The sequence below is a fragment of the Gossypium arboreum genome, chromosome 5 (genome assembly GCF_025698485.1).
Source record: "Gossypium arboreum isolate Shixiya-1 chromosome 5, ASM2569848v2, whole genome shotgun sequence".
Taxonomy (NCBI): domain Eukaryota; kingdom Viridiplantae; phylum Streptophyta; class Magnoliopsida; order Malvales; family Malvaceae; genus Gossypium; species Gossypium arboreum.
In genome coordinates this window covers 30,680,114-30,692,286 of record NC_069074.1, presented here as the reverse complement: position 1 = coordinate 30,692,286, position 12,173 = coordinate 30,680,114, and the positions used below count along the sequence as shown (strand labels likewise).

At 36.7% G+C, this 12,173-nt stretch overlaps 1 protein-coding gene and 1 long non-coding RNA gene across 2 annotated transcripts; both read left to right on the top strand.

Moving 5' to 3' along the window:
- The first annotated feature begins 442 nt into the window (after positions 1-442).
- On the top strand, positions 443-1,396 carry LOC108451465 (cytosolic sulfotransferase 15-like). The gene has a single exon (XM_017749152.1). The coding sequence runs from the start codon at positions 443-445 to the stop codon at positions 1,394-1,396; it is 954 nt and encodes a 317-aa protein (XP_017604641.1).
- An 839-nt stretch (positions 1,397-2,235) lies between these two features.
- On the top strand, positions 2,236-5,840 carry LOC108452256 (uncharacterized). The gene is made up of 3 exons (XR_001866364.2): positions 2,236-2,793; positions 3,674-3,817; positions 5,473-5,840. It is a non-coding gene; the product is annotated as an uncharacterized LOC108452256 (long non-coding RNA).
- The last annotated feature ends 6,333 nt before the right edge of the window (positions 5,841-12,173 follow it).

Below are 12,173 nucleotides of genomic sequence, written 5' to 3'. Positions count from 1 at the left end.
AACAACGTGCATCGGGGCACATATTACCCCAACCCAGATCAATATTAAACAAATTTGATTGAGATCTCAACAAAAATATTTTATTAAAGATGAACTTAAATTAAAAAGAAAATTAAATCCTCAGACGTAGTCATTAATCTATTATGATGATTCTAGTGTTATAAAATAATCAAATTTGTAGTGATCCAAAGCCAATGACTTAATTGCGCCTACCACGAACGTGGTATCATCCACCAAAACTTCCACAAAAACCCAAATGCTAATAAACTTATCTTCAAAAATGTTGTTTTTTTCAGTTATTTAACCATTGGAAGACGTAATCAAACTAATAAATATATATATATATATATATATATAAACCCATTATTCCAGCACCTGTGATTTTTGAGCAAGAATATTTTTATATATACTGATTGTTCTAAATCATTGGAATCACAATATTATGGAGAGCAAGAAAAGTAGCCTGGGATCATCCACCCCAGATATCTCACCTTCTGCTGCACCATCTTATGCATATGCGCTAGGTTTAACCCAATTCCAAGGCTTTTGGATCCCTTCTCGACATGTTCCCACTTCATCCATAATCTCATTTCAGAAATATTTCCAAGCTCTTGATGAAGATATCATTGTTGTCTCTAAGCCCAAAGCTGGCACCACTTGGCTCAAAGCTTTGGTGTTTACAATTGTCAACCGCCATTCTTATACGCTCTCAAATACCCCTTTGAATTCTGCAAATCCTCATCAACTGATTCCATTTTTTGATGCTGACCTTTACAAGGAAAATCCTAATCCTGATCTTTCTAAAATTTCATCCCCAAGGTTGTTTTCTACCCATCTTCCGTATTCAATGCTAGCCGATTCCATCAAACGTTCAAATTGTCGGATTGTTTATATAACTCGTAATCCATTTGACATTATTGTCTCACTTAGGCACTTTTTTAGATTTATAGATGATTGGTCAGTGGAGGACTATCTTGAGATGTTTTGTAGAGGTGAAGAACCATATGGACCCTTTTGGGACCATGCTTTAGGGTACTGGAACATGAGCGTGGAGAAGCCATCAAATGTATTGTTTATGAGATATGAAGAGTTGAAGGAAGATTCAGTGGCTCAAACAAAGAGATTGGCTGAATTCTTAGGATTTGCCTTCTCCATGGAAGAAGAGAAAACAGGTGTGGTTAACCAAATTGTTGATTTTTGTAGTTTCAACAATTTGAAAGATTTGGAGGCCAACAAAACTGGGAAGATACCAAGATCTATAATACCTAGTAATAAGTTGTTTTTCAGAAGTGGGAAAGTAGGTGATTATGTTAATCATCTCTCCCCTGCTGCTGTAGAACGTTTAAGTAATATTTTAAAAGAAAAACTAAATGGATCTAATTTAACTTTCAACTAAGTTAATAATATTTGTTTATGCTATGTCCAATATTTTTCCTTTTTTTCTTTAAACTTGTTTCTTATCTACCTTTTATTTGTTCTAATAAAATTATATTTTCAGCTTGATTTTTAATAAGGTTGATTTCATTAAAAATCAATCGATAGTGGACTATCCATCTAATATGATAGACCCAACTCATTTAAGTCATATTTTAGTTAAATCTTTTAATAAATTGAATTAATTTAGCTAATTATTACTTAATAATTAAAAATAGTGTTTTTGTTGAATTTAACTCAAAAGTATATAATATATACAGAAATAATTTTAATTATATTTATCATCTATGAATAGAAAATATTTGAAATTTCATGAATGGTAAGAGTCATGGACAATTCTACATGCATGTGTATTTATGGTTGCTACTCTTTGTAATGTTCTCATGAACTTTCTTCGAAAGGCTAAGTCAATATATATTTATATATTAGATTTATTTAGAAAACATATTTATAAAAAGTGTGAAAAGATAAAACTGCATCATAATACTATTGATTATAATTTAAAGGAAAGATATTTTTATACTTTCATATTTGAATCGGTGATCTGTTAAGAATAACTCCAATTAAATAATTTAAACCTACATGAATATTATCGATGTTTGGTCCCAATTTTATGGCACATATGAGGTGAGTGAATAAAGAGTTGGGAAAATAGGGAAGAAACGAAGAAAGGTAGGAGATAACGTGCTTAATTCACATGTTTTCTGATTTATTTTAATTAATTTTGATTATGAATGCTATTAATTTTAATATTTTCTTGATTATTTTATATGTAAGAATAGCACATATCTAAAATATTAAAATACTTGCTGAAACGTAAATTTATCGTGGAATCAAGAAGTGGCCTACAAGACTTTTTGAATTTAGAATTATTTTATTTTAGGTTGTGATTCACTTATACACTTTAGTTTTCCACCCTTCCATACACTGAGCGTCGTCGGAGTCCTTGTTTCCTTCCCTTCCGCCCATCTTAATTCGCAAAATCTTTCTACCTAAGAACCTTACCCACCTCGTCTGTCGATATTTAGGAGGTAATTTAAATCAGGGGGATCTCTTCCACCTAGTATCGGGGCGAGTCGAAGCGTCGCCCCCAAACTGCCAGTCCGTGCGCCACACCGTTCGCTTCTCGGGAGATATGCCTAAAAGATAAGTGATTAAACCTTAGAGTTTTGTGTTCTATTTCATTTACGATGTTGCCAATAATCAATCTGTCATTTTCCTCCAATCTGAATTTTTAATCACCGTTAAGGCGTCTCCTTCGATACTAACTTCTCTAAATCCCAGGTCTTCCGCAAAGTTCACCGCCCACAAACAAGCGATGGCTTCAGCAGTGGTCGGGTCGCCAACATTATCCTACGGGTAAACACACGAGCCTATGACCAAACCTACTTCATTTCTAATAATAATGCATGCTACTGCTTTTTTCAACTGATTTAAATAGGAAGCGTCAAAGTTTACTTTAACCTGACCTTCTTTTGGGGGCACCCAGTGCTTCTGTAATGGTATTGTTTTCTAATAATGTTTCTAGTTGATTGCTTTCTGTTCTATATGCTATAATAAAACCCACCACCTAGTGTATTGTTTCCCTGATGCCTTCGTGGTAGACTTCATTTTGATTGTACCATATAGCCCAGAGGGTAATAGCCAACTTCGTGCACTGCTCTGAACTGTTGTTATTGAAAACTTGCACTAACCATTGTTTCCAATCTTGTTGCATGTCGTTATTGGAGGGTGTTAAACCAATTTTGTCAAGTACTTGCCTTGTGAATTTACAGTCCCTAAAAAGATGTGCAACTATTTCGTCTGCCTCATTGCAGACTAGATAGAGTGCTTCAACCTTTAATCTTCTACGCACTAGATTTACTAATAGTGGTAGATAGTTGTTTGTAATTCTCCATAGGTTAATTTTAATTTTGCTGGGTTTTTTGAGTTGCCATATCTTTGTAAAATAAAGGCTTGTATCATTTGTTTGAGTTGTATTGTTGTGTCTTTGAGAGCTTTGCCCCTTCCATCTGTACCCCCTTCACTGTGTACACTCCGGAGTTGTCTCCTATCCGCACTACTTCATCCTTTTGTATAGGATTTACTAGCGAGGTGCCTAGAACACTTTCAACTTCATCTTCCTTGAGTAAATCACTAATTACATCCTCTTTCCATATAAATATTTTATTGTTTATCAGATCTGCTACTATAGTAAATCTTTTATCAATGTTCTAATTTTCTATTATGTCGTTTCCAGGTTTTGGTATTCATATGTCATTCCAAAGGTTCACCAGCTTTTCATTTCCAATTCTCTATCCCAAGCCTTTTTCTAAAAGGCTTCAGGTGTAACAGCCCGTTTTTAGTCAAATTGGAAAAGTAATTTCGGGACTACAAATATGAGGTTAAAATATTTATTTTATTATTAAATTAAGGTCTATAGCATGATAGTATGATTGTGTGAAAATTTCGTTAAGAAATTTTACCGGTTGAGTGCTTAATTTGATAAAAAGAACTAAATCGCGTAAAGTGCAAAAGTAGTGTTCTAATAGCTAAAAGTGTCTAATAGATATAGAACTTTAAAGTAAAGGTCCTTAAGTGATAATTAGACCATTTATGTATTAGTGGACATTTATGAGATAGGTTTTGTTGAAATATTAATAAGTTTTAAAGGTTAATTTAGTAAATTGATAATTAATTAAATGTCTAGTAAAGAAAAAGAAAAGAAAATGGCTATCATCTTTCTCATTTCATCTTTCCACAACTTAAATAGCCATTGTTGAAGAGGAGAGCTTCGGTTTTTCATTTTGCTACATGCATGGTACGTTTTAAGTCCTATTTTTAATGATTTCTATGTTTTCAAAGTCGTCGTAATTTAATCTAGCTAGCCTAGGAACTAATTTGCAAAATTGTTAAAGGTTTAGGGTTTTTCCATTGATGAGTATATGTGTATTTTGATGTTTGAGGATAGAAAAGGTATGTTTGTTAGATAAACAACATTTGTAAAGTGATTTTTGACAAAATTGCCATTTAGGGATTTAATTGTGAAATGTTGAAATTTTATGGTTAAATTGTGAAATAAATGAAAAATATAGGTTGCTATAGTAATAATAGAAATTCGGCTAGTATGGGTAAAGACCAAATTGCATGAATTTGTATTTTTATGAGATAAGGACTAAATTGTAAAAATGTTGAAATATTAGGGGCAAAAGTGTAAAGTTGCCTTAATGTGTATTTTGGACTAAATTGAGTAGAATGATAATTAAATAAGTTAATTTTCATTACATTTAGATCAAGAAAAGCTAAATTCGGATTTAGATTCGGGGAAAAACATAGTATCAGACTAATCGGCTTATTTAATCGTTCTTGCAATCGAGGTAAGTTCGTATGTTAATAAGCATTACTATAATTGTGTTTTAAATGCTTTAATATTGAATATATTGTGTATACGACATTGCGAAAATGTTCAACGATGATTCGGCGACGAGAAATCCCGGTTGAACTTTAGGAATAGATTAGTATAAGAATGACATGTCATTAGGGTTTATGTGATTGGGTGCTGGTCCGTACATCCCACCGGTGGCTGAGTTATCCGACATGTGTTGCGGAATCTCGTCAGCATGTGTGAGCAGCACCGTGTAGCTTTGTCATGATTGTCAGCTTGTGTGAGCAGACTCATTGATAGTTCGAGAGTGAGCATTATATGTGATATGAGATTGTGATAGCTTCAGCTATGTATGTAGCACTTAGGGTGCGAGATTCCTGGGCATCCGATATTATTTCGAATAATTCAATGGGTATATTGAAGATATGAAATGGTGAGAAATAGATATGTATCAGTACAGTTATGTACGGAAATTATATAAGCATTGAATCTATAGAAGTGGTGAGTTCATGGTTAATTATATGTTTAAGTATATGTTAACATTGTGATTAAATGTTTTGTACTATGTTATGTTCATATTATTGAATGGTAATTGAATGTTGAGCTTTGCTTATTATTTCATTCGAGCTTACTAAGTTTTATAGCTTACATTTTTATTTTTCCATATTTTATAGTGAAATCAAAGCTAGATCGGATTCGGGAATCGTCGGAGACCTTATCACACTATTAAGTTATCACTTTGGTACTTTTGAATCTATGTTTTTGGGATATATGGCATGTATAGGAGCTTTGGTCATTTTGGTATATAGTTTGGTAATGGTTTTAGCCATTTGAGTTGGCTTGTAATGGATGAATGGTTTGTAATGTGTATAACAATGTGAGTTAGCTTATTTTGGTATTTTTGATAATGTTTGTATATATGTACAAATGCCCTTTTGTCACGTGGTTGGTAATGACTATGTGATGTGTATTATGAATTGGTAATTTGAGTACCTTATGATTGAAATTTAGAGATTTGGTATGCTTGAAATTTTAGGTAAATTGTTATATAATTGAAAGTGACCATTAGGTGAATTGTGAATGTAAAATTTAGCACGAATGGAATGGCTTATTATGATATTTTTGCATCTTGTGATTGATAGTATGGAATTAGCATGAATTAGGCCTGATTGAGGTTGGTTTGAATGCCTATTTATGCCATGTTTTGTGCCATTTGGTTTGGTATAGGTGAATGCAAATCAAGTGAGCAAAATGGCTTGGTAAATAGCTTATTTTTGTCCATACGAGAAGAGACACAGGTCGTTTCGAAGAGCACACGAGCTGGTCACATGGGCGTGTGGTTGGCCATGTAACCCAAGTCAGAGAGTTACTCGGGGTCAGAAACGGGCTGGGACACGGCCATGTGATCCCATTTCGAATGTCTACATAGTCTGTGACACGGGCATGTCTTTGGCCATGCGAAATACATGGCCGAGCCACACGGGCGTGTGTCCCCTGTATTTTGTAGAATTTTCTAAGTTTTTCAAAAAAATTTTGAGTAATCGATTTAGTGTCGAGCCACCCCGAATGTATGTTTAGGCCTTGTAAGCTCGTATTAAGGACAATATGAATGATGTTGAATGATGATTACATGAAATTTGAAAATGTATATGAAATGTATGTTTAATTGTATAATATGTTCCGTAATGCTCTGTAACGCCCCAATTTTCGGGAATTCTGTGAATATTGGAATAGGTTTAATTATGTTAGTGGGCCTCTAGAAGGCCCAAGCTTAAGATAGAATCCGACAATTTTAGTTAATTTTTGTTCCATAAGAAAAAGTGAGTGAAATTATGAAATAGGACCTATGTTAAAATATTTGAAAATGCTATAGGCTAATTTGTAGTGGCCAAATAAATAGGAGTGCAAAATAGGAGGATTTGCATGTCAAATTCCTCATTTTTAATGTAGTGGCCAGCCAAGGTGATGGATAGTTGATAATGTATGCATTTTAGCATTTTAATAGTTAATGGATAATGGGCATTAGCATTTTAATAGTTAATGAATGATGAGCATTAACATTTTAATAGTTAATGGATGATGGGCATGATAAGCATTATAGACATATTTTTATTGGAATTATGGCATGAGTATGGCACAAATATTAGTATATCATTTATGTGTCATAAAATGTTGAGTGATAAGAATAACAAAAGGAAGTAAAGGAAGGTTGTTGTTCATTCTTTGTTCTTCATAGCTGAATTTGAGAGAAAGAGCAAATAGGGGAGGAAACCCTTGAATATTCGGTCACTAGGAGGAGGAAAAATTGAAGGTAAGTTCTTGATACTTTGCTTCTATCTTGATGTTCATGAGTTCTTCTTGATTCTACCCTAACTCATGAAGCATATTTTAGTTTTTGGTTGTTGTTTCATGTTCTTTTGATGAAAAATGGAAGATAGGTGAAGTTGAGCCAAACAAATGAGCATGCATGTGCCTTAGATGCTAAAGGGAAAAATCGGCTAACATGTTGTGCTTTAAAATGATGAAATGGAGATTATACTTAAGTAAAATCATAGATATGTGATGATTGATTGGTGATATACATGTTTAAGTAACAAGCATGCAAGTTAGGTGTGAAAGAGTGATTTGGTAATAAATCTACTTGGGACAGTAGCAGTAACGTGACTTTGGAAAATCACCATAAATTGTGGGAGATGAATTAGAAGCTGAATAAATTATGTAATTAAAGCTTAATGAGTCTAGTTTCAAATGAAATAAACTATAACATATTTTGAATTCTGTACAATGAGAAATTTGATTCGTAATGAAGAGTGGTCAGATTAGTCAAACAGTGAAACATGGGAAACTTTGAGAAAAATTTGGTATTTATTGGCTAAACCAAAAATTTTGAAAATTTTATGGATAGAAGATATATGAGTCTATTTTTAGGGAAAATTAACGGCACTTAATTTGGAGTTTCGTAGCTCCAGTTATAAATGATTTAGTAACTGTTACTCAGGAAGACAGCTTGCAGTGAAATTATGATTATGTGGTAAACATTGACAAAAATTTGTTAATAAGTTGCTTATTAATTTCTTATAAGCTCACTATGATCTGTAGGTGTGGTTGGCCGAATATTGTAAGGGGTTAATATGTAGTTTGTATTTGAATAGTTAGATTAACGTGTTAGTAATCCAATTGTAGGCGGTTCGTGTGTGGATCTCATCAACATATCGTCGCAAACAGGTGTGTAACTAACACCCTCTTTCTTAGTCTAGATCGGCAAAAGCCGAAAAGCCAAAATGCCAAAAATCGGTATTTTGTAGATTTGCGAGTGTGCGAATGCCTGTGAGGTAAATCGATTAATGTTTTTGGTAAGCTGCAATGTTTCGACTGCAAAGTGCATGATTTCTGTGCCCTCGATATTTTTGGGCTTAATGGGCCAAAATTGGAATGATGGGCCAACGGGCCCAATTCGGTAAGAACCTTCGGTAGTGATTCTGTTAGTACATGAAAGGTAGGAATATGCATGAAAAACCCTAAAATAGATAAATTATTGGAATACCTTTAAAAGTGGAAAATTTACGTTTACCCCTAGGAGATAAATTACCAAATACCCCTAGGTTAAATTGACCTAAATGCATGTTTGATTGTTGTTATTTCTTGCATGCCATGTTGTTATTATCTCGATGCATGGACTGGGATATTGACGGAGGAAATCTTGAAGTGGCTTGTCCACGCATCTTGGAGGCTTTGCCTCAATTTATTGTTAATCGACGCAAGAAGGTGCGCAATCTGTGGAGTGTTAATTTGGGTGGGTTGAGCTATTCCCCATATGGAGTGTATGGCTGGTACGGGTGGAGTGTAGTGGTTGGTGGGTTGAGTAGTCTCCCAAATGGGCTTGCATATGTTTCTTGATGTTGCATGTATTTTGAAATGGGCCTATGGGCCCATCATTATCTGAATAAGGGCTAAGGCCCGGTTTATTGTAATCAAAAGGGCTCGCCTAGTACCACTGTTACTTGAATGGGCTTAGGCCCAATGGGCTTGAGCTAACTTGGGCTTTGAATGGGTTTTCCTTACACATCGAGTTTCCCAAACTCACCCTTTTATTTTCATCCACGCAGAAATCCCCAACCATAGTGGGCTTAGAGCTATGAGGGAATTGAGTGGCCACCCGCTCGAAAGTTTGATTTTCTTCCGTGAATGGACATCCTTTTATTTACGTTTGAAGTTTTGGGTTTTAAATGTAATAAAGCCGCTTAATTATTTTTGATGGTTTTAATATGTATTACTAAGATAGGTATTACTTATTTTAACTGTTGAAATTGGATAGCTTTAGGGCGCATTTTAAAAACAACAATTGATTTCAAAATAATACGACAACAAGCAAAGCTTACGCAATGAAAGTATTTTCAAAAATTAATCACTTTTCCTAAAATGACTTAATCAAATCGGTTTCCTAGAAATATCCATGACGTTAAGGTGTGGCAATGGTGGTATGCATGTCTAGGATTGGATTCAAGGAGCTTGGTACTTAAGCAAATCCGATGGACTCACCACCTCTTTTCCGGTTTCCTACCGGTGCATGACTTCCATTCACTTTAACCTTTAATGAATTAATCTTTTGAACATCAAGTACGATTTTACGGACTTAGAATGGAAAAGTTTTTATGTTTTGATGTGGCATGCGGATCAAGCCATAACTTCGGGCGGGTTTGGGGTGCTACATTTAGTGGTATCGAACCGGTTGCAACAACTCTACTGTGGATCGGGTCCAAAAAGGGTTTTCAAAACTTTATGCCAAAAAAAAGAGAGGGTATTTTTGGAAAAACTTGACTTTTGAAAATAAAATTTTCTGTTTAAAGGAGATAATCTCCGAACTTATTTTTTTAACACAAATGTTTGGAAAATGGATTTCAAAAAGTCTAAATCTTTTGAGTTTATCTGAAAACTGATGAGGTGGCACACTGAATCCCCGGCACCAAGGTCGTAAGTACTATTCATTTTATATCTTGAATCTGCATCTTGTAGTTAGTACTAAACCTTAGAGATAGTACTATAGATAATATAGCGTAAAGGCTACGAAACTGAGACTGTAGGGTAAACTAAGCCCTAGGAAACTGAGACAGTAGCTAAATTATGGTTACGCGAGAACAACCCTGAAATCTTATTTGTTCATAAGATATTCTGTAATAAACAGTGGAAACAGTAAACTAACTGCATAAAATTCGTAATCAGATAAATCGATATGAGTACGAGAGCTACTCGGGGAAGAGGCCATGGTCGAGGCCGAGGTAGTACTCAAGCCGGATCTTCGTCTTCTGAACACATACTCGCTAGAGTAGCACGACCACCACCGGTGGATGAGAATGGGCCGTATGGTCGGGCCGTGGGGGATGACGCTCTGTCCCAGGCCATGTTAAGAGTTTTGGAAAGGGTGGCTGGAGCTAATATCAGGCCCATGAATAGGGGGTCCATTTCTGAGCGACTCTGGGCCAACGGAGCGGAAGTTTTTAGGGGTGTATCTGGGGTAGCCCCAAATATGGCTGAGTACTGGCTGGAAGCCACGGAGCGGATTATGGATGACTTGGACTGCTTAGTAGAGCAAAAGTTAAAAGGAGCAGTATCCTTACTAAGGGATGAGGCGTATCAGTGGTGGATCACTGTGAGAGAGGGTACCCCAGCTGAGAGGGTAACCTGGGAGTTGTTTAAGCAGTCCTTCAAGGTGAAGTATGTTGGAGCTAGCTATGTGGATCTTGAAGGAAGGAATTCCTAAACTGACCTGTGGTGGTAAGATCATTGTTGAATATGAGGCGAGTTTCGCGATTGAGCCAGTATGCTAATGGTATTGTCTCTCATGAATACGAAGCGCAAGTGTTCACTTTGAGGATGGCCTCAGGGATGAGCTAAGGGTGCTCATAGCTCCGCAAAGAGAGCGCGATTTTGCTGCACTGATAGAAAAGGCTAAGATAGCCGAAGAGGTGAAGCAAGTTGAACGAGGGAACCGTGACAGGGATCGAAATCGATTCAGGAGAGATGCTGGACCAACTGGTGCTGCAAACCGGAATGTTAAGAGAGCTAGGATGGAAGAACCAGTTCGAGCGGTTCCGGTGAATACTGTTAGACCACAAGCTTGTGGAGATTGTGGTAGAATGCATCTGGGGGAATGTTGGAAACGTTCTAGGGCTTGTCTTCGTTGTGGATCAAAGGAACATAAGATTAGGGATTGTCCTAAGAGGCCAGCTCAGGCTCAAGTGGTTGAACAAAGGGCTGTGCAACCCGTGCAAATAGCGCGAGGTGGACCGTCGCCGTCGAGAGGTCATGACCGAGGTCACGGTGGCAATGGCCATAGACGTGGGGCACCGCACGGAATGCTTAATATCGAGGCTCGTCGGCCGACTTTGGTATATCTTTGCTCGTCGCCGCGAGGAGGGTGACACACCTGACGTCATAACTGGTACGTTTTTTATTTCTAGCATGCCGTATACTGCATTGGTGGATGTTGGATCTACTCACTCTTATGTTGCATGTGCCATATCTGGGTCGTTGGGTGTGCACTCTAAGGAGATTGTGAGTGGGGTATCTGTACTAAGTCCTTTGGGTCACTCGATTAGGGTAGACAAACTGTATAGGGATGTACCCTTAGAAACTCAAGGTAAGATTTTCCCTGGAGATCTGATGGAGTTACCATTCGGAGAGTTTGATCTCATTTTGGGAATGGACGGGCTTGTTAAGCATAAAGCGACTCTGGATTGTGCTGCTAAATGAATGGTGTTAAGGACCACAAAGGATGAGGAGGTTATGGTGCTAGGTGAGCGAAGGGATTATTTGTCCAATGTGGTGTCGGCATTAAGAGCCGAAAAGTGGATTCGAAAAAGTTGTGAGGTCTATTTGGCATTTTTAAGTCAGTCAGAAGAGGAGGGACCAACAGTGGATAAGGTGAGGACCGTAAAGGAGTTCCAAGATGTTTTTCCAGAGAAGCTTCCAAGATTGCCTCCGAACCGAGAAGTTGAGTTTGGAATAGATTTGTTGCCTGGAACGGCGCCTGTGTCCATCGCACCGTATAGGATGGCACCGAAGGAGTTAGTAGAGTTAAAGGCTCAAATTCAAGAGTTGTTGGATAGGGGCTTCATTAGGCCAAGCATGTCTCCATGGGGAATACCTGTACTATTTGTGAAGAAAAAGGACGGGACAATGCGCATGTGCATCGATTACCGCCAGTTGAACAAATTGACGATAAAGAACAAATACCCTCTGCCAAGGATTGATGATTTATTTGACCAACTTAGAGGAGCTTCGGTATTTTCCAAGATTGACCTTCGATCCGGATACCATCGATTAAGGGTAAAGGAAGTGGATATTCATAAGATGAGATTCGGACTCGATATGGTCA

Bases quoted from the DNA above. Each gene is read 5' to 3' on its own strand.
- LOC108451465 (XM_017749152.1), top strand. From the start codon at position 443: ATGGAGAGCAAGAAAAGTAGCCTGGGATCATCCACCCCAGATATCTCA.